The 19,026-nt window shown below is 63.7% G+C and overlaps 8 protein-coding genes across 8 annotated transcripts; 3 read left to right on the plus strand and 5 right to left on the minus strand.

Annotated features, from left to right (window-relative positions):
* Positions 1 to 160: 160 nt before the first annotated feature.
* Positions 161 to 1,637, minus strand: JCM10292_003986 (class I SAM-dependent methyltransferase; the record flags this gene model as incomplete). Its single annotated transcript, XM_076649179.1, has 4 exons — positions 161 to 996; positions 1,047 to 1,256; positions 1,323 to 1,516; positions 1,570 to 1,637. The coding sequence occupies 4 exons, from the start codon at positions 1,635 to 1,637 to the stop codon at positions 161 to 163; spliced, it is 1,308 nt and encodes a 435-aa protein (XP_076505189.1).
* A 921-nt stretch (positions 1,638 to 2,558) lies between these two features.
* Positions 2,559 to 5,046, plus strand: JCM10292_003987 (MDR family MFS transporter; the record flags this gene model as incomplete). The annotated part of the gene is made up of 9 exons (XM_076649180.1): positions 2,559 to 2,851; positions 2,916 to 3,062; positions 3,156 to 3,426; positions 3,480 to 3,553; positions 3,612 to 3,682; positions 3,744 to 4,022; positions 4,083 to 4,303; positions 4,363 to 4,619; positions 4,677 to 5,046. The coding sequence occupies 9 exons, from the start codon at positions 2,559 to 2,561 to the stop codon at positions 5,044 to 5,046; spliced, it is 1,983 nt and encodes a 660-aa protein (XP_076505190.1).
* Positions 5,047 to 5,200: 154 nt separating this feature from the next.
* JCM10292_003988 (uncharacterized protein) lies at positions 5,201 to 6,804 on the minus strand (the record flags this gene model as incomplete). Its single annotated transcript, XM_076649181.1, has 4 exons — positions 5,201 to 5,940; positions 5,996 to 6,317; positions 6,386 to 6,724; positions 6,790 to 6,804. The coding sequence occupies 4 exons, from the start codon at positions 6,802 to 6,804 to the stop codon at positions 5,201 to 5,203; spliced, it is 1,416 nt and encodes a 471-aa protein (XP_076505191.1).
* A 411-nt stretch (positions 6,805 to 7,215) lies between these two features.
* JCM10292_003989 (uncharacterized protein) lies at positions 7,216 to 10,530 on the plus strand (the record flags this gene model as incomplete). Its single annotated transcript, XM_076649182.1, has 10 exons — positions 7,216 to 7,521; positions 7,754 to 8,105; positions 8,165 to 8,216; positions 8,280 to 8,342; positions 8,403 to 8,452; positions 8,561 to 8,682; positions 9,494 to 9,965; positions 10,046 to 10,100; positions 10,158 to 10,279; positions 10,343 to 10,530. 10 exons carry the CDS (start codon positions 7,216 to 7,218, stop codon positions 10,528 to 10,530), a joined length of 1,782 nt encoding a protein of 593 aa, XP_076505192.1.
* A 461-nt stretch (positions 10,531 to 10,991) lies between these two features.
* JCM10292_003990 (uncharacterized protein) lies at positions 10,992 to 13,732 on the minus strand (the record flags this gene model as incomplete). The annotated part of the gene is made up of 2 exons (XM_076649183.1): positions 10,992 to 11,224; positions 11,308 to 13,732. 2 exons carry the CDS (start codon positions 13,730 to 13,732, stop codon positions 10,992 to 10,994), a joined length of 2,658 nt encoding a protein of 885 aa, XP_076505193.1.
* A 232-nt stretch (positions 13,733 to 13,964) lies between these two features.
* Positions 13,965 to 14,669, plus strand: JCM10292_003991 (uncharacterized protein; the record flags this gene model as incomplete). Its single annotated transcript, XM_076649184.1, has 5 exons — positions 13,965 to 14,173; positions 14,322 to 14,378; positions 14,451 to 14,508; positions 14,569 to 14,578; positions 14,650 to 14,669. The coding sequence occupies 5 exons, from the start codon at positions 13,965 to 13,967 to the stop codon at positions 14,667 to 14,669; spliced, it is 354 nt and encodes a 117-aa protein (XP_076505194.1).
* A 327-nt stretch (positions 14,670 to 14,996) lies between these two features.
* Positions 14,997 to 16,371, minus strand: JCM10292_003992 (uncharacterized protein; the record flags this gene model as incomplete). The annotated part of the gene is made up of 4 exons (XM_076649185.1): positions 14,997 to 15,057; positions 15,119 to 15,352; positions 15,437 to 15,949; positions 16,223 to 16,371. 4 exons carry the CDS (start codon positions 16,369 to 16,371, stop codon positions 14,997 to 14,999), a joined length of 957 nt encoding a protein of 318 aa, XP_076505195.1.
* A 430-nt stretch (positions 16,372 to 16,801) lies between these two features.
* On the minus strand, positions 16,802 to 18,806 carry ADE13 (adenylosuccinase ADE13; the record flags this gene model as incomplete). Its single annotated transcript, XM_076649186.1, has 8 exons — positions 16,802 to 17,113; positions 17,170 to 17,317; positions 17,376 to 17,722; positions 17,782 to 17,904; positions 17,968 to 18,297; positions 18,371 to 18,478; positions 18,579 to 18,630; positions 18,778 to 18,806. The coding sequence occupies 8 exons, from the start codon at positions 18,804 to 18,806 to the stop codon at positions 16,802 to 16,804; spliced, it is 1,449 nt and encodes a 482-aa protein (XP_076505196.1).
* Positions 18,807 to 19,026: the final 220 nt, after the last annotated feature.

The following is a 19,026-nucleotide window of genomic DNA, read 5'->3' on the forward strand; positions in this document are numbered from 1 at the left end:
GCGAGCACAAGCTCGCGCGCGCAGAGCGATGTGAGTGAAGAGGTGCTTTCCATCGAGACCGGCGTCGAGGAGCACGACGAGGTGCACAGCGCGAGAGCAACATCACTCTTGTAGTGCACTGAAACGGGTCCGATTGTCTCATAGACTACTGCAAAGAGCACTACGGCTTCTGCACAACAAACACCTCGAAGTCTAGCGAACCGACTCGTTCTTCGAGCGCCGCTGGCCGGCCTTGCAGCCTCTGCGTAACCTGCTCCAGCTCCGCGGCCGTCTCCCTCCGCGAATATTCGCGCTGCAACATTGCTGACTCGGCCTCGCAGTTGGCCGTTCCGAATACCTCGTTGTGAAGTGTCTTGCGCTGCAAGTCCTCCTGCATCTGCGCGTCCAGCTTCGCCAGGTTCGTTTCGAGCGCTTCTTGCAGCGCGTAATCGAATGCCGGCTCCCATCCGAGTCGGGAACGGAGAAGCGACGCGATGTCGGGGCGTCCGCGCAGGTCGTCCGTCCAAGCGTGCACGAGATCCTCGACGCCGTCGAGCTCTTGCTGCTCCAGGTCTGGTGCGAGTTCGCCGCGACAAGATCCGACATCCGGCTTTGCCCGATGCCTAACCGTGACAGCAGCTCTGGCAAGGCCAAAGGAGGAGGATGTCCAGCGGTCCGCGTACGCGTGCAGCAGCACGCGCGTTTCGGTCGTCCGCATTGCCGCCGACGAGCTGGTGCGGCTTGGGGCAAACTTCTCGAGCAGCTCTTTGTCGCAGCTGGACGGAGGGTCGGGAGAAGAGAGCAGGTCGAGCGAGATGCGGCCGGTCGAGCGGAGATGGGATCCGCCGGACATGGCGAGGGACGAGGGAAGGACGGTGAGGGCTCGCGGGTTGATGAAGCCGTGATGTAGGATGTCGGAGAAAAGGTCATCCACAGCAACGAGGCGCTTGCCGGGTAGGGACGCAGTCCCTTTGTCGCCAAGCACCATGTGATCTTCGTCGACGACTTCAAGTATACCTGTGGTCGCACGTGTGAGCGCTACCCAGCATCATGTGTAAACAACGCACCTCCAGGCGTGAGCACTCGGATTGCTTCCTCGCAAAGAGCCGCCCAGTCCTGCTCTCGCAGCGAGAGGTTGAGAAAGCCGGTGCGGACAAAGTCAAACTCAGCCGGCTGAAAGGGCAGGGCGTCGCGGCAGTCGTGCTGAATGAAAGTGAGACGAGACTCCAGCTCGGTAGGCAGGACGGTCGAGACGGCGGAAGGAGCAATGTCAAGACCTGGATCGGTAGTCATGTCAGCCTCGACATTCGGGCCGACCGCGCGAGGCGCATGGTCCGACGTACCGACGAACCGCGTCTTCTCCCATGCGTCCTGGCCCGCCATTTCGAGAATCCAGAACGGTGTTGCGCCGCATCCAATGTCCAGCACACGGCGGGGTGCCACAGGCTTGTCACCTTCGGTCAGCGACTTGCAGGTCGAGAGCGCGACGGACCCCTGGAGCGAGTTTGAGAACAGAAGTGACGTCCGCAGGCCGTCCCTGCGATCTGCTTGTCAACGAGAAGCCCGACAAGAGGGCAAAAACTCACATACCAATCTTGCGCAGAGCGAGAGTACGACAAGAAGGACGAAAGATCCCTGGCGTATGGCTGCAACTCCATTCCTCCTGGCGGGACATGCAAGTCGTACCATTCGACGTCGTATGCCTCCGGCGTAATCTTCTGAAGCATCCGCTCGAGGCGCGACTCGCTCGAAGCGCAGCTTGGTACCGCTTCGCGCGCTTGCGCCTCACCCGCACTCGCGGCGACTAAATTGCCATCTGCTGGCTCGTAGCGGCTCTCGCGGTGGACCCGCTTGATCAGCTTTGAACCGGTCGTGGTGAAGTGGCCGGAGTGCGAGCGAAGGCGACGGGGCGAGTCTGCTGGCTGACGTGGTAACACAAAACTGGGGCGAGGCGCGGTAGCTTCTTGGCGATGGCTGCTGAACATCCGAGCTGAGAAGAGACTCGCAAGAAAGAGCTCGAGCACGAGCGAGCAGCAGCCGTAGACAAGGGAGGTGTGCGCTGAATGGCACAGAGCAGGCGGCGCGTGCGCAGAGGGAGAGTACAACCGCGGAGGGTGTACATGCCGGTCGCTCCGGCCAGCTTTACAAAGGGATATCCGCGAGTCACAGTTCGCAGGGGACAAAGGGAAGACGAGCGACGAGAAGCGGACACGGCTTCGGTCCGCCGCAGGACGGCGAGCAGCGGGGCCTGTACCGGCGTGGCCCGCAGCATGCGGAGCAGTTGGCCCAGAGCAAGCGCCAGCGAACAGCGGGTCGAGGCAAGGTCAAGGTCATCGCGCCAGCTGGGGGAAGACGATCCGGATGGCGACACACTCGCTCAGAGTATGCCGGTGCAGAGGTGTCCGTACACGTGAGTATGTACTTTCTGCGCACTTGCTGCGACCCCGTGAAGCCCTTCGAGGCGGCTGCCGAAACCCCGCCGCAACCCCGCGTCCGAATAAAGCCAACCACACGACTCGCGTCTCTCGCTTCTGCGCGCCACTCGCTGGTCTGATGAGCCCACGAGAATCCTCCAGCGCATGCCGATAGACGATACACAGGCTGGCAGCCGTCCAGAGACGCCGGAGACAGCTTGCGACACCGCCGCTCCAGGTTCGCCGGCAGGAGTCAAGGAGACGGAGGGAAGGCGGCCGCAGGAGGGTGACTTGGCGGACGCGGCTGCCAGTGGAGGCGTCGGGGAGGTCGCCGGAGCTCAGGCCGCGGTGGTGCGCGACGCGGAGGCGCATGCGAGCGGTGCAGATGCGCCTCCAGACGGGCCTGCTCAGCTCGCGACGCATCATGCGAACGGCTTGGTGGATCAGACGAGCTACATGTGCGTGATTGATCTCGTCGTCCGCTTTCGAGTCCGCTCACCAAGAAAGATGTGCGCGCTACAGGCCCGTCAAGGTGATACCTCACCTCAACCTCTCCTTTCGCCTACTACGTGCCGCTAAACCTGTCCTATTTCTGCAGCAAATCCTCGTCGTCATGCTTTCGATGCAACTGGCGGTCCTCCTATCCTTCCTGGAGCAAACAATCGTGTCGTGCGTCCTCCCCATCCCGCTTCTGCGTTCTGCTATGCGCCTTACTTGTGCGGCTCCGCTTCCGGATTTCACGCTGATGCGTCGGCTATGCAGAACCGCTCTACCTACGATATCCGCCGCCTTCGATGCCGGCCGCTCATCAGCTTTTGTACCGGCCATGTACCTTCTCACCTCTACCGCCCTGCAACCAGTCTGGGGCCGCTTGTCCGACATCTTCGGCCGCAAATACACCTTGCTTGCGTGCATGAGCATCTTCATCATCGGTTCGCTTGGCTGCGCGGTCGCCCAGACGATGCTGCAGCTCATCGTGCTGCGCGGTTTGCAAGGAGCGGGAGGGGGAGGATTGCTCACGCTCGTCCTCATTGTGAGCTCCTACCGCTGTTCTTCAGGGTCGTCACTAAACTCACTGCCCTTCAGATTGTGTCCGACATCATTTCGCTCAAAGACCGCGGGAAGTGGCAGGGTGTTACTGAGGCAACGATTCTCGTTGGGTGAGTCCGACCCGCTCGACAGTCCCGCAACCGGCTCACTGACCCGATCATCCTGCAGCAACGCTATCGGTCCCCTCGTCGGTGGCGCTATTGCGCAGCACACTACTTGGCGATGGGTCTTCTGGCTCAGTGCGTTGCTTCTCTTGCCACCGTTGACTTCTGCTTAAAAGCTGACACTTAATTGTTGCAGACCTCCCTGGAGGCGGTCTCGCCATTCTCGTCATGGTCTTCTTCCTGCCGCTCAAGGCGGTAAAGGGCGATGTCAAGCAGAAGCTCCTTCAAATCGACTATGGAGGCGCGCTCTTGACTTGCTTCGCCACTGTACTCGTCATCCTGCCCTTGAACTGGGGCGGTACATCTTTCGACTGGGTGTCCGGCCCCGTGCTCGGCTGCCTCCTTTCCGGCGTCGTCCTCTTCGGTGTCTTCATTCTGTACGAATGGAAGGTTGCCAAGATCCCGGTCGTCCCTCGTGCGGTCCTACCCCTCAGGCACGCGTGTTGTTGTCCAATACTGACGCGCCGTCCCTCAGCGTTCATCTTCAAGAACGTTACCGTCTCGGCCATCTTCTTCACCACCTTCATCAACGGTGCCTGCATCCTCACGCAGGTCTACTATCTGCCTCAATATCTCCAGGTTGCGCGCGGCTACAGCCCGACAAAGTCTGGCGCGCTCATCATCCCGCAACTCGCCACGACGACCATTTTCGTCTTCCTCTCGGGTCAGCTCGTCTCGCGGGTGGGCGAGTACAAGGCGCGCACCGATTTCCAGACATTTTTTGTCCCAGCACTAATTAAGTGTCGCGTTTCCAGCCCTCGATCTGTGTTGGCTACGCCATCTGGGCTGTCGGCCTCGGGCTTCTCTCGACGCTCGATGAGAACAGCTCGATTGGCAAAATCATCGGTTTCCAGCTCGTCAATGGCGCTGGGCAGGGCCAGACGCTACAAACCTCCTTAGTGGCCGCTCAAGCGGCGGTTGCGCGGTCGGAAATTTCGGTCGTGACGAGCGTGCGCAACTTCATGCGATCGCTGGGCGGCACCGTCTTCCTTGTCATCGCTTCCGCCATCCTGTACGTCTCCTGAGCATTGCTCTGCCGTCCTTGTCACTCACGCCCATGCGATTGCAGGAACAACACTCTGCGCAGCCAGCTCACCTCGCATGGCTTCGAAAGCAGCACCATTTCTACAGTCATTGACGACCCGGCCTCGATCTGGACGTCTACTTCGGCTTTCTCTGCCGCCGAAAAGACGCAGATCATCCTCGGCTACGTTCAGGGCTTCCACACCCTCTTCCACGTCTTGTGCGGTGTCGTCGGCCTCGACTTCATTGTCGCCGTGCTCTTCATCAAGCGGCACTCGCTCTCGCGCGGCGACGAGGAGGCGCTCAAGCAGCGTGGGAAGGAGTGGGTCTCGCACCGCAAGGAGAAGAAGCGTGCCAAGCATGGAGGAGATGCGGTAGATCAGGCGGAAAAAGGCGAGAAGGCTACACAAGAGTAGACGGCACGACGAGACTCTCTTGCAGCTTTATATTACATGTACGTTCACCCTCGAGAGAGACGCACGGGCTTGAGAGAATGAGCTGGGCCGCGAGCCGAGCTTCCGCTGCTATCGCAAAGGCAACGATTGCATGCCACATACGTTTCGAAAAATACTACAGCTTCTTCAGCTTCTTCTTCTTTGACGCAGCGGCCGGCGCCGCAGACACCTTCTGCAGCCTCGCCTTCCGTCGCTCCTTCTCGGCCTGCTCCTCAGCGGCCTGCTCCTCCTCCTGTCTCCGCCGCCTTTTCGCCGCTGCGTCTTCTGCTGGACTCGGCGAGGGAGTCGGCGCACGCTCCGCTTGGGGGGCATCAAGCGTGTCCGAGATGGCGGAAGTGGCGGTCGGCGGAGGCGGCGAAGCGGCACTAGACGACGGGTGGGACGAGCGTAGCGGCGGAAAGCCGAGCGGCGAGGGAGAGCGACGCCGTTGCTGCGGCGGAGGTAATGCTCCGGTTGGATCCTCGTCGTCTTCCGTGGCGGGCTCTTCGTCCTCGTCCGTCTCGGTCACCCGCACTGGCGCCTCCGCCGCACGCGCAGCAGGTTCCTCAATCGCCATCGGTGACGGCGCACGGTCTTTCCCCTTCGCAGACGTGCTGCTGCGAGAGGAACGCTGCGAGTCGTCCCACCCGACGCGCTCGCCCTTCTCGCCGCCGTGATGGTCGAGCATGCGCTGCGCGATGCTCGAGGCGGGCGGCTTCGTCGGCGAGGGAGAGGCGTGCGAAGCTTTGCGCAGAGGAGGCTGCTCGGGAGCGGGAGAGGCGGAAGCTTTGCGCTTCGGCGTCGGTGGACGAGGCTGGGACTGCGCAGGCGAGAACGGTCGCTGCGAGCGGGAGGGGAGCGAGAGGGTAACGGGCTCTGCGGGTCCGGAGCGTTAGCAAAATACCGCCACGCGCAGAATGTGCACACTCACGCAGATCCTTCTCTTTAGCGCCGACCGAGCGCTGCGTCCATCGCTGCAGCAAGGCCGGCCCTCCAACGCTCATGAAGCGCTTTGTCGCTCGACCCTCGTCCATGCGCTCGGCCGTGCCCGAGGAGTCAATGGCTGATTCGATCCGCTTGAGTAGCGCATCGTCGCTGCCAGACGAGTCGCGCAGCAGGGCGAGGAGACTCGAACAGACGCCGAGGAGAGGATTGACGAGGTGCGCGGCAAGCGCGGCAGACGACTGATGTTCGAGCGACGATGTGAGAAACTTTATGGTGAAGCCTCCAGTCACAGTGATGCTAACGATGTGCTGTCCCGCGCATACCTTGTCAGCGACAATGACGGAGAGGGAAGTGCAGCAGACGCGACAGGACTCGCCTCGAACGCTTCATGCGTGATGTCTGCTTTCGCAGTGCCGGTTGTCACTGCACTCAAGAGCTTGTCGACCGATTCCTGCAGCAGCTTCTCGCCGTCTTCGCCGATTCCGACGACAACGCTTTGGCTTTGGCTCTGGGTGTCTGCCGCACTGCTGAGGGCGTCGTCGATGCGGCGGGTGAGCTGGCGGCGCGAGAGTGACTCGAAGTAGACGTTCTCGAGGTCGGTGGCCATGAGCGAGAGCCCGCCCTTCATGTGATCAGGCAACAGCTTGAGGAGGAGGTTGCTGTCGTCCGAAGTGGGGAACGACGACCACGAGACGGGCAAAAAGAGCCGATTGACCTGGCCGAGACGCAAGAAGATCAACCCATGTAGCCCCTTGAGGAGCGCTACCTCGCAGAACGCACCTCGTCCCACTCCATCCTGGTCCAGAAGCGAGCGAACTGATGAGGAGGCGAAAAGGGTCGGAGCAAGCGCAGACGCTCAGCGGCTTAGCCAGAGGCACACTGGTGCCTGTCTGAAGGAGTTCAAGGCAGATTTAAGCTGCCCAGAGGTGCGAGTCGCGTTCGAGTTCGCCCAACTCGATCGACTCTCCTGCGCGATCCTTTCTCTCCGTCGCCTCGCTTTCCTTGCTTACTGGGTCAAGATCGTGCTCACTGTCGTCGGGCTGCTCTGCGCGCTACGCGCTACGCCTATGTGCGGATCTCTCGCACTCGCTTGTTGCTCGCTTCATGTCTCCTGTCCTGCTGTCGGATGTGCCGCGGACTGCACGCTTCCTGCCTCTTTTGCGTCGCTTGCTGCTGCTGCTCGTCTTCACTCCATCGCTAGGGAGCATGGCCACGCCCATTGTCTTTGCCTCGCAGATGCCGAGCGGTCTGGCGCGCTCGCGCAGCCAAACCTCTGGCGACTCGTCCAGTGAAGACGAGTCAGCTGCCCTTGCGCAAGCCCTGGCGCAAGCCAATCCGAAGGGCTTGCCCAGCGGGTTGCACCTCCCGCCCGACGAGCTCGCAGGACTGCAGACTATGCTTGGAACGGCCCTCACGTCGGCCGTGCATCAGAGCTCGACTTGCCGTCCGTCGCACGCGCGCGATTCGCTCCCCTCGAAGGCGCCTCTGACTTGCCACACGCTCCATTGCCCGGTGCGTCTCATCCACATTGTGTTCCCACCTACATGCGGCTCAGTCGTCGAAACACCAGCCCGGCTGCCAGTGCACCGACTGCCCGCAGTGCAGCGAGCAGAATCGGCAAAGGGACCACTACACGGGACGTACCACTCCGCATCGCTTCAAGCCGGTGCAGCCAGTCGGTCCGCCCGCGATCTCCTCGTACAGCTACCTACAACGCGCCTCCGTTCCTTCGCGACCCAGGCAGCCCGCCCAGCCGCCGCTGCTCGTCCTCTCGCTTGAGAGCGTGCTGGCGGCCCGACCTCCGTACCATCTGTCGGGCGGCTATACGAGCTACCTGGCGCGGCCTTACCTCAAGACGCTCGTGGACTACCTCCTCCAGCCCCACGGCGACTCGCCCTGGCGCGTCGTCTTTTTCACGCACATGAATCGCGCCGCGGCGCTCGAGGCACTCAAGGAGCTCGATTTGCCCGTGGGCGGACCCGAACGCGACGAGCGCGACGGTGTCATGGGCCTTTTCGCGCGCGATGACATGCGCGATGGCTGGGACGGCGGCCCCATCGAGGTCAAGGACCTGGACGTTCTGTGGGACGAGCTTGGTACGTTATAACATATGAGGTATCACATCGTCGCTGTGCTGACACAGCATCGGACGCAGAGCACGAGGAATGTGTGAGGTGGGGACCGGAGGACACCGTCGTCCTAACGAAGTACGCCGCCCGCATCGCACGCATGTAGCCGAGCAGCTATTACTGACGCTCGAGAATCGACAGCTACCTCGGCCACATGAAGCTACAGCCGTTCAACTACATTCTCGTCCCAGAACAGCGCTACCAGTGCGCTCTCGCTCACCCTATGCCAGCGTTGAAGAACACTGCTGAGGCTTGCGCTCGCAGCTCTTCACAGGATGATCAGTTTCTTCTGATCATGATTGGCGTTTTGAAGGGTGCGTGTCGAGCTCCGATGACTGTCGCTACACACATCACTGCGTGTGAGTCTCGTCTTGACGATGCATTGTCCTCTCGTCCTCCCCGGCCTTCCTACCATGCTGCAGAGCTTGAGCACCAGAACAACTTTGCCGACTTCATACGCCACTCGGACTGGAACGAGATTGCCATCTGGACGCACGATGATCCTGTCCACCTGCGCCGCCGCAATGAATACCTCCTTGGAGCGGTTCGCGCTTGCGCTCAGTCACGTGTTACCATCACCGCGTTCACGGGCAACGAACACGTAGCGTAAGGAGGACGAGGGATCAAGGCCTTGGTCGAAGCGCTCGCAGGACTAGGCAGGATCCGCTCCACTCCGTTCAAGCTGTAAGACTCCCGTTCCGAAGAGGCGTCAGTTGCTCAAATCGATGCTGCTGAGAGGGGCAGCTGTTCCTCCGATGTTCTTCGTTGCGCCCCGCCGCTCTGCTGTGACCTTCTCAATCGCCTCTTGTCAACGTCAGACCAGAGTCTGCTGCGCACTCTCGGTGTGAGTACGCTCCAGTGCTGTCTAGAAGAACGCGCACTCAGGCTGTGCACCAGCTGCACCGCCCTGCGAGCTTGGTCACCGCCTTCTGTCTCGCGACTCCTGAACGAGCGGACCTTCCACGGACCGCTCCGTCGTACGAACGCGAGTCCGTGTCCCTCGCTCTGCAGTTCTTTTGCTTCTCTCCGTCTCGCACTTCTGGCAGCCCGCCTCTCACGACCGCTTCACAACCATGGCTACTCCTGTCGTCTTTGCGTCGCAGCTCCCGGGTCGTCGCAACACCGCTTCTTTGAACGACCCTGGTCTCGCTGGTCTCGCACAAGCGCTCAGCAGGGCGTTGCCAGGTATGGGCGGCGCTCAGCCGCTCCTGACCTACACGCCGTTGCACTCTACCAGGCCCGCCCGCGCGGTGTGTCTGCGACTTTTCCGTACCGCAACGAGCCCCTGCATGGCTTCTGAGCAGAGTTCGACGAGTGTAACCCAAGACTGACGCTGCTGTTCATCTCACAAACAGATTGGACCGGCGCGTCCCATCGTCTCGCACGACCACGACCCGGACATGAAGCCCCTCGATCGTCCTGCGGTCCCGACCGCCGAATACCTGCGCCAGGCGAGCGTTCCGTCAAAGCCGATGCGGGCCATGGCGCCTCTTCTCATCATCGCGCTCGACGGCGTGGTCGACGCTCCGCTTCCGTACCACCTTAGCGGCGGCCATACAGACGTCCTCTCGCGCCCGTACCTCACGACCATCATGGGGTACCTCCTGACGCGCGACAGTCCGTGGAACTTCTGCTTCTACTCGAGCCTGCCCCGCGTCGAGGCCCTTCGTCGCCTCAAGGAGCTCAACCTTCCGACCGGCGGGCCCGAGAAGGACGAGCGCGACGGCGTCGTCGGGCTCTTTGCACGCGATGACCTGCGCTACGCAAAGCATGGCGCGGACGGCGACTACGAGTACCTCGACCTCGAGGTGATTTGGCAGGCATTGAGTGCGCCATGTCCCTGCTTCTCAAGCGCGAGAGCTCTTCTCACCGTTGCCCCCTCTTTCTTTTGGTTCCGCTGCTCACAGAGGAGGAGGAGGGCGAGATTCCCTGGGGTCCTCACAACACGGTCGTTCTAAGCGAGTGCGTCCCCAGCTCGACAAAGAAGCGTTCCGCGTTGATCTCTCTCTCGACTTGCAGCTTCAAGGGCCGCATGGCGCTCCAGCCGTACAACCACATCTTCGTCCCCCGCATCGAGTACAAGTCGAACGTCCGCCCCTGCGACGATCAGATCCTGCTCTACATGGTCGCCGCCCTTAAGGGTTCGTTTCGCTCTTCCTCCGCCGTCGCTCCTTTTTCGATACTGAGTCGAGCTCACCGTCCAGACCTCGAGACCGAGACCAACTTTGCGTACCACATCAAGGAGATGGAGTGGAACAAGCTCGACATCTGGCAGTCGATGGACCCGAAGCACTTCCACGAGCGCAACTCGTACCTCCTGAACGCCATCCGTATCTGCGCCAACTCGCGCGTCTCTATCACGGCCTTCACTGGCAACGAGCACTCGCCTTGAGCGGTGGCCGCGGTCTCCGTCGATTCACGCAATGTCGTCGGCCTTCTCAGTTTCGAGTCTCGCCGTCCTTATTCCCTGTCTGTCCTTTCTCTGCAATTCGTAGGTGAGCTGCTCTACTCTGCACGTCAGCAGGACCGCCCGAACAGAGGCATGATGCGAGAATTGGACGAAAGATGGAGAGTTGCAGAGATGAGCGAGGCAATCAGACGGTTTGTCCGTTTTCTACTTGTTAAGAGGCTCGAGAAATGGGGTTGATGCGAGTGATACGAACGAAAGGAGGCGTGAAGGCGGGATCGGGGCAAGAAAGACATAAAGAACGAGGAGAGGAAGCCTTGCGGAAGAAGGAGAGTGCCCGAAAGAGAGGGTCGAGCTTTTGACATGTCGAAGGGCAGGGCAAAGGTGATACAAAATAAAGTGCGACGCGACGTCGGCCCGGTTCGAAAGACGTGACAGGCGCAAGCTCATGCCGCCTCGCGCACGGCCTCGCCCGCCGCCTCGGCTGCCGTCTTGGCCGCCGCATGCCCGGGCACGTCCCGCCCGACGTTCGGACTCGGGCCCGACCCGGCAGCGCGCAGGCCCAAACCGGACGTGTTGGCGCGCTGCGGCTGCTGCTGCTGGGCGGGCGCGGAGGAGGTCGAGAGCGGCCAGCCGAGACGGACGCCGATGACGTTGCGGGCGAAGAGCTCGCCAAAGCCTGTGTCGCACGCAACATGAACAACATCAGTGTCAGCTCCGGGACCTAAGCGCGACAGCGAGCGGGAAAGTCGTGCGACGCACCGAGCATGACGCCGTTGACGAACGGGAGGCCAACGTTGATGGCCAAGCTGGCGATGACGGCCCAGATCTTGCGCGACCACGGCGCCGTGTGCCACGCCGACGCGAGCGCGAGCGTGAGCGACGGCGCCGAGTCGGCCGAGTTGGACCCGCCGGGAGGGGGCGGAGGAGGCGAGGCGGACGAGGACCGCGGGACGGACGGGGCGGGAGCAGGTTTGGGCGTCGAGGACGAGGTCGAGGTGGAGGACGAAGCGGTGGCGGCGGCGGGGAGTTCTGGCGGGAACTCGCTCGAAGGCGTCGGTTCCGCCGAGAACGCCTGACCCAAGTACTGCCCGAGCGGCGTCCCCGGCCTCTGCGCCTGCTGCTGCGCACTCTCGCCGTCCTCCTCGCGCGCGCCGCTCAAGCCCTGCGGCTTGCTCACGCGCGCGCTTTGCGCCGAAGCGCTCGTTCCCGCCACGGCGTCTGCACCCTCGGCGTCGGCCTGCGTGAGCGACTTCGAGCGGAACTCGTCGCCCTGGGCGCCGGCGCTCGCGACCGTCTCGCGGATCGCGCGCTTCTCGCCGCTCGAGAAGAGCTCCGCGCGCTTGTCCTTCCCCTCGCCGCCGTCAAAGTCGTCGGACCACCACCCGCGCTTCTTGCCCTCGACGACCTTGCCGTCCTCGATCCCGTCGACGTCGAGCACGTCGTCGAGCGTCGGCTGCGCGGCGACGGCCTCGGCGCTGGTTGGGAGTTCCGTCGCGGGGACTGCGCCGGGCCCGTTGCGCGCGAGCGCCTCGGCGCGGACCTCGTCGACCGACTCGAAGGCGGTCCAGCCGCTCCGCGAGGTCGAGAAGGACGAAGAGAGGAAAGACGCGAGCGGAGCCGAGGCGGGCGGCGCTGCAGGAGCCGAAGAAGACGAGGAGGCGACCACCTCCTCGACTGAGGTCGGCACGTCGCGCTGCGCCTGTGCGCGCTCTGAGAACGCCGAGCCGAGGTAGGCGCTCAGCGGCGTGACCTCCTCGGGCGCGACTGCCTCGCGCGCAGTGGGCTGCACCGAGACGTCGCTCGCGGCGCTCGGCTTCCACGGCGGGAAGTGGAGCAGCGGCTCGTACTTGTCCGCCTGGGCAGGCTCGACCGCCGCGACGGGCACGGGCACGGGCGCAGGCTTCGCCGGCTCCGCCGCTGCCGACGCGCCGAGCGCGTGCTCGGCGTCATAGTCGAACCCGTCCTGCCACCACCCGCGCTTCTCGCGCCACGCGAGGTCCGCAACCGGCGATTCTTGCACCGCGCCGCGAATCTGGCGCACCTCGGTCGCACCTGCGAAGCGCGAGGCCTTGTCCGCCGCCGTGGCCTCGTTCTGCGCGGGCACGACGAGCGGCGCAAACTCGCCCGAAGCCTGCTCGAACGCCTGCGCGAGGAACGCGCCCAGCGGACGCGCCTCGCGCGGCGCCTGCTCCGGCTCGAGCGTCGCCTTCTGTCCCTCGACGCTTCCGCGCGGGACCTCGTCCGCGCCGCTCACGGCCGTAGGCTTGTCGGGCGACGCGCTCTGCGCGCCCGCGTGCGGGGCCGAAACCTCGGCGGCGCCCTCGGCGTCGGCCTGCGCAAGGGACTTGGCGCGGAACTCGTCGCCCTGGGCGCCGGCGCTCGCGACCGTCTCGCGCACGTCGCGCTGCTCGGACGCGCTCAGAATCGAGCCGTTCGCCGCTGCGGCGGCGGGAGGGGCCTCGTCCGAGGAGGAAGAGGACGACGAGCCGGTCGAGGCGCGCGGGGCAAACTCGAACGAGGCGGCAAAGGGCGAGAGCTTGGACGAGGTGGGCGGGAGGACCTTGCGGAGCGACTGGCGGCGCTTCTTGCCAATCGCGGGCGGGGCGTTCGAGTCTGCCGGAGCGGCGGGAGCAGCGGCGGGAGCAGCGGCGGGAGCGGACGACGAGGGCGTGCGAGAGTGCGAGCCCTTCTTGCCCGACGCTGGTGCTGGGATCATGGACGGCGGCATGCCCGGGACGGTACGCGGCCTGCCCTGCGCCTGCCCCTGCTGTGCGGCGCCGTCTGCACCCTTGCCGTTGGCCTGGTGGACGCCCTTGGCGGCGCCCTCCCTGCCGGCGCTCTTCTTCTTTGTGCGCACCCACCCGGGCTGCTGAGCGCCGCCGTGCCCGGTGGCACCTGCGCCCAGCGGGCGGGCGTAGGGCGAGTCGCGGCCGTTCTGGCTGGGCTGGAGGCGCTCCCTAGAGGTGGAGGGGGCGGGCGCGGGCGGGAGCGAGGTGCCGGTCGGGAGGGTCGAGGGCGGGAGCGAGGAAGCCGAGGCCTTTGCGTACGAGATGCCCGGCTGGCTGGTGGCAGGGGCTGGGGCTGGCGGGGCCGGTGCGGCTTCAGGGTCGCTTGCAAGGGCGGGGAAGGCCGAGGGCGAGGGGAGGGGAGCGGGTGCGTCGGGAGGAGGAGGAGGAGCAGCCATGGCTGGCGGGAGTCGCGGTGGGGTCAGGGCCAGTCGTGTGTGGACTGTGAGCAGTACGAGACGGTGGTCTGGGCTCGAGCTTTAGTGCGCCTGGATGTGCGAGCGAGGGCAGCGAGTGCGAGCAGTCGGAAAGAGCACGGCGTACGTACGAATCGCGCCAAACGTCAACCCGACGCACTTGCGCCGGCCCACTCCGAGACCCTCTTGCACCCTCTAAGCACACACGCACACGATGGCAAGCCTGCTCGCAGCCACGGGCGCAGTCGCAGCCACCACCCTCGCCCTCCGCTTCTCGCTCCGCTCGGCCGCAAAGAACGGCGCTCGCCTCTCGCCCTGGATGCAGGCCCTCGCAGGCACCCACGGCGGAAAGGAGGACTGGGTCAAGGGCGGCTTCCTCGCCAAGATGACCCCCGAAGAGGCGTCCCAAATCCTCGGCCTCCGGTGCGTCCCTCCCTCTTCCTCGACTTGCCGCGACGGAGACGACCCGGGTGGCAACCCGCTCCGAGGGCCTGCCAGACCTGCCAGTCGTCGCTACGAGCATGCAGCACCTTTCTCTTAACATGCACTGACCCGCCTGGCCACCCCGCAGGGAATCGCACATGACCCTCAACCGCCTCAAGGACGCCCACCGCCGCATCATGCTCGCGTGCGTTGCAGATCCTCTCCGAGCGCTCTCGTTGCCTCTGTTCTGTGCTGACGTAGACCTGGTCGCTCACAGCAACCACCCGGATCGCGGCGGCTCGCCCTACATCGCTTCCAAGGTCAACGAGGCAAAGGTGCGTTCCGCAGGCTCTCCTCTCTTGTTGTATTGCGTGCTTACCCCGTTGTACCCACAGGACATGCTCGGTGCGCTCGAGGTTCGCCGTGGATTGTTGCCGCGGCTGGAGACTGATCTCGCTCTTCCTCCTCGTTCGCAGAGAAGCGCCTTTCCAAGTAGACGCTTTGCGCTCTTCCACTGCCTCCCTCTCTACACGCATGTGCGTACTTCTCTCTGCTCCCTGGAGCAAAATCTGACCGTCCCGTTCCACAGCCGCATCGCACTCCTCACCGCTCCACTCCCCCCCTTTTCTTCCGCTCCTGCTCCATACCCTTACCCCACCCACGCCCAGCTCCGCGCGGCACAGGGCGTTGTACAACCACCTCTTTCTCTCTCTTTTCCATCGGTTCTCTCGCTCTCGGCCTCTGCAGCAAGGTTGTAACCTCAGATATCGTCACGCATTTTGACATCTTGCGCAGACTCGGTCTGCGTGCGAAGCCGGCGCTACTAGGAAGGCCGGTCCTTGCGCAGCCGCGTCGACACCTGGCGGTGCAGACGCCCGAGCACGCTGTGTGCGCTACTCGCTCGTCAGCGCCCTCCACGGAGAAGTCCAGACGGCGCTCTCGCACCTCGGCTTGCGGTGCAATTCGTCGCTGCTGTCGCGCGCCTCGGGCGTGAGCGCCAGGCTGCTTCTCGGCGTGCTCTGCTGGCTCGTCTGGCCGAAGGACCAGCGCTGGCTCGACGATAGCGGCGACCCGACTTCGCTGTCCGTGTGAAAGTCGGCGTCTCCTTCCGCGACAGGCGTCAGGATGGTCACCGCTTGCGAGCGCACGCTGGACCTGCGCGAATGGCGGTGCGATTCCCTGCAGTTCGCGCGCGCGCAGGATTAGCTCTGCGACCCGCTTCTCCCCTCGGCTTGCGGGACGAGGACAGTGAGCGAGACTGACCTCGGTGCTAGCTCGGACGCATACTGCAGCGCGTCGACGAGCGTCGGCGTCGACAGGAGCACTTCGACCCTCCCCTTGCGCCACAGCACCTCCTCCGGGTCTCCCTTCCCGTGCTCCCACGCCTCAAACCGCTTCTTGAGCTCCCTCAGCGCCTCATCGCTCACCCACTCGCGCAGCTCGACCTTCTGCACGCTCAGCTTGAGGAGCTCCCTGCGCCTGTCGGGCGCCCCCGACTCTGGCATGGCCGGCGCGGGCCCGGCGAGTGCCCGTTCGCTATACACGGTCCATTGCTCGAGCGCAGCGGGGCAGCGCTGCTGCACCCAGTCTGCGAGTGCATACTGCGCGTCCGCGCTGTAGCCAAGGTAGGCGGCCGTGTCTGGAAGGCGCTCGAGCGAGTCGAGCGCGTCGAGGAGGAACGCTGCGAATGAGTAGGCGCGCTGGGACGGGTCGTGCGACAGTGCGTTGAGCCACCGTCTGCGCGCTGCGCGGAGAGGGAGGACGGTGGGCCAGTTGCTGCGTCGGGAACGGGGCGAGGCGTCAGTGAGCGGGTAACGAGTGCCAAGTGAGGCATTGAACTTGCTCGACGAGGGCAAGCAGGGTGCCAAAGGGCACTTGCGGGACCCAGCTGCCCGTCGTGTCGAGCTTTTGCAGCATGCTGATATCGACAGGTCGCTCAGAGATGATTTCCTTGTCGTTGACCTTGAGTACGGTTTGCATCAGCATCCTGCAGGTGCATCGTCCGCTTCAGCCCGGAGCTCCGCCTGTAAAAGCGGCTCAGTAGCTCACGACTTATGTTGCACGGCGTCGACAAAGAAGCCGTCGAGGTGAAGCACCGCAGCGTGCCATCCACCGTCGGTCGCCTGCACCCGCTTGAGCACCGTCTGCTGCGGGTTCCGCATCCACGCGTTCGCAACGCTCGACAATTCGCTTGGCATGCTCCTCGAACTGCAGACAGAGCCAAGCTTGGAAGGACAGCCGAGAGAGGTGAAACCGGATGCAGCCCGTTTGCGCGCGACAGCCCTCCGCGGTAGGTCCGCGAGGCGGACGAACGCCGGGTGAAACGCCGGCTGATTGGATGGTCACTCGGAAACGCGGAGTGGTGGACGAGCAGGGAAGCACAGCCGGATTCGCATGCAAGCAAGCGAGAGAAGTCGGCAGAAGCAACGGCGAGGGAGAGGACGGGCGAGAATCGGCGAGACGGCCCATCAGGCGATGTTGAAACCCTGTGAATTACCAACAGCCACATAGAGAGCCGGAATACGAAGCGGAAAAGGACAAGACTGCACGCCGTATCGGACAGCATGCTTTTGTGGAGGGCCGCCCACCGCCGCCCTCGCCGACTTCTCTACCTTGCACGTTCCGCGTCTAGACCGAGAGCTCGGCGGCGACGGCGAGCTCGACCTGGCGCCTGTACGGCTCGATCGCGGGCTTGACGACCTCTGCGACGAACTTTGCCGTCTGCTCGGGCGCGCGGCCGACAAAGGTCGACGGGTCGAGGAGGCGGTCGAGGTCGTTCCAGATGGGCTCGAAGAACGAGTCGGCGCGCACGCGGTCGATCAGGTCGTTCTCGCCGCCCTGCTGCTTGACGACGGCGCCCGCCTCGTGCGACAGGACGCGGATCTTCTCGTGGCAGACCTGGCGGTCACCGCCCTTCTTGACAATCGCCATGATGATGTTCTGCAGTGGAGTGCGAGTCAGCGAAGCTCGAGGGGCCTTTCGGGGGATTGGCGCACCTCGGTCGCCATGAAGGGGAGCTCCTGGCGGACGCGGCGGGCGATGATGGCCGGGTAGACGACGAGGCCCTCGGTAACATTCTGGAGAGTGGTGAGGATGATGTCGGCGGTGAGGAAGGCTTCGGGGATGGTGATGCGGCGGTTGGCGCTGCGAACAGGCAAGGATTCAGTGCAAGCCTTGTGGAGAGAGAGGCAGGAGGACGCACGAGTCGTCGAGGGTGCGCTCGAACCACTGGACCGAGGCGGTCATCATGGCGTTCTGCTGAATGACCATGAGGTGGCGCGCGAGCGAGCAGACGCGCTCCGAGCGCATCGGGTTGCGCTTGTACGCCATGGCGGACGAGCCGATCTGGTCCTTCTCGAACGGCTCCTCGACCTCCTTGAGGTTGGCGAGGAGGCGGATGTCGGTCGCAATCTTGTGCGCGGTCGCACCGAACGAGGCAAGCGGGCCGAGGACGTCGATGTCGATCTTGCGCGAGTAGGTCTGACCGGTGACCGGGTAGGCGTGCTTGAAGCCGGAGAGCTCGGTGACGAGGCGGTCAAGCTCCTCAACCTACAAAACAGCCACAACGTGAGTACAGTGAATTGAACGCGACAGGCGGGCCTACGCACCTTGTCGTGGTCACCCTCGAAGAGCGCGAGGAACGAGGCCTGAGTACCAGTCGTGCCCTTGACACCGCGGAAGCCGATGTCGTCCCGTGCGCGCTGGATGTTGCGGAGGTCCCAGAGGAGCTCCTACGGGTGGGAGAGGGTGTATCAGTACGAGTCGAAATGCGAAGAATGAGGGAGCGAACGCACCTGAATCCAGAGGGTCGCACGCTTGCCGACGGTCGTGAGCTGCGCAGGCTGGAAGTGGGTCCAGCCGAGAGTCGGAAGGTCCTTGTACTGCTCGGCGAAGCGAGCGAGGCGCTCGATGACGACGGCGAGCTTGGGGAGGATAATGTCGCAGGCGTCGCGGAGGAAGATGAGGTCGGCGTTGTCGGTAACGTAGCACGACGTGGCGCCGAGGTGGATGATGCCGGCAGCAGCGGGCGCGTGGAGGCCAAAGGTGTGGACGTGCGCCATGACATCGTGACGGCGCTTCTTCTCCTCGATGGCAGCCTCGGCCATCTGGGCGTCGTCAAGCTCCTGCAAACATGCAGCCGCGCAGGTGATCAGCTGGACACAATCGGCCATGATTGCCGAACGGAATCAAGCACACGAGGTTGGCCTTCATCTGCTCAATCGCCTCGTCCGAGATGCTGAGCCCAAGCTGCTTCTCGGCGATCGCGAGGCTGAGCCAGAGCTTGCGCCAGGTGCCAAAGCGAGTCTGCATGGGTGCGTTCAGAGTCAGCGAGGCGCTCAGGCGAGCCAAATAGGGATTGCGGAGATGATCGGATTGCGCCGAGAAGTGAGAACGCTGAGCGCACCGACGATGAGAAGAGCTTGCTCATCTCCTTGGACGCATAGCGCGACGAGAGCCTTCATGTGAGAGTGTCGCCGCAGCCAGAACAGGCCAGTGAGCGAGTTGTCGAGTGCCGAGTCGGCGAGAGATGAAGTTGAGGAGGGGCAGGTCGAGGTCAGCTCAGAGCGCCGAGGGACTGTCAGGCTGGGCCTAGTCGAGCGTACGGGGTCTGGTAAGCGTCAATCGAGGACATCCTGGCGGTTCTGGGCGGAGCGTATGAGCTGCGGCGGGGCCAAGCCGCTCGCTCGTGCTCCTCGTTTCATCAGCCCAAAACCTGGATTCGCGTTGCAGTCCGCTCGGGCGCTCGTGCGCGGCCGTGGTACGGTCACACGTTGATTACAAGCCACTTTGTCGGCGCGCAATCCTTCTCCATCGTCTTTTTACCCTCACGTTCCTGCTTCGTTTCGCTCTAT

This window comes from Rhodotorula paludigena (assembly GCF_050403205.1).
Source record: "Rhodotorula paludigena JCM10292 DNA, Rt_paludigena_JCM10292v1_ctg22, whole genome shotgun sequence".
Lineage (NCBI taxonomy): Eukaryota > Fungi > Basidiomycota > Microbotryomycetes > Sporidiobolales > Sporidiobolaceae > Rhodotorula > Rhodotorula paludigena.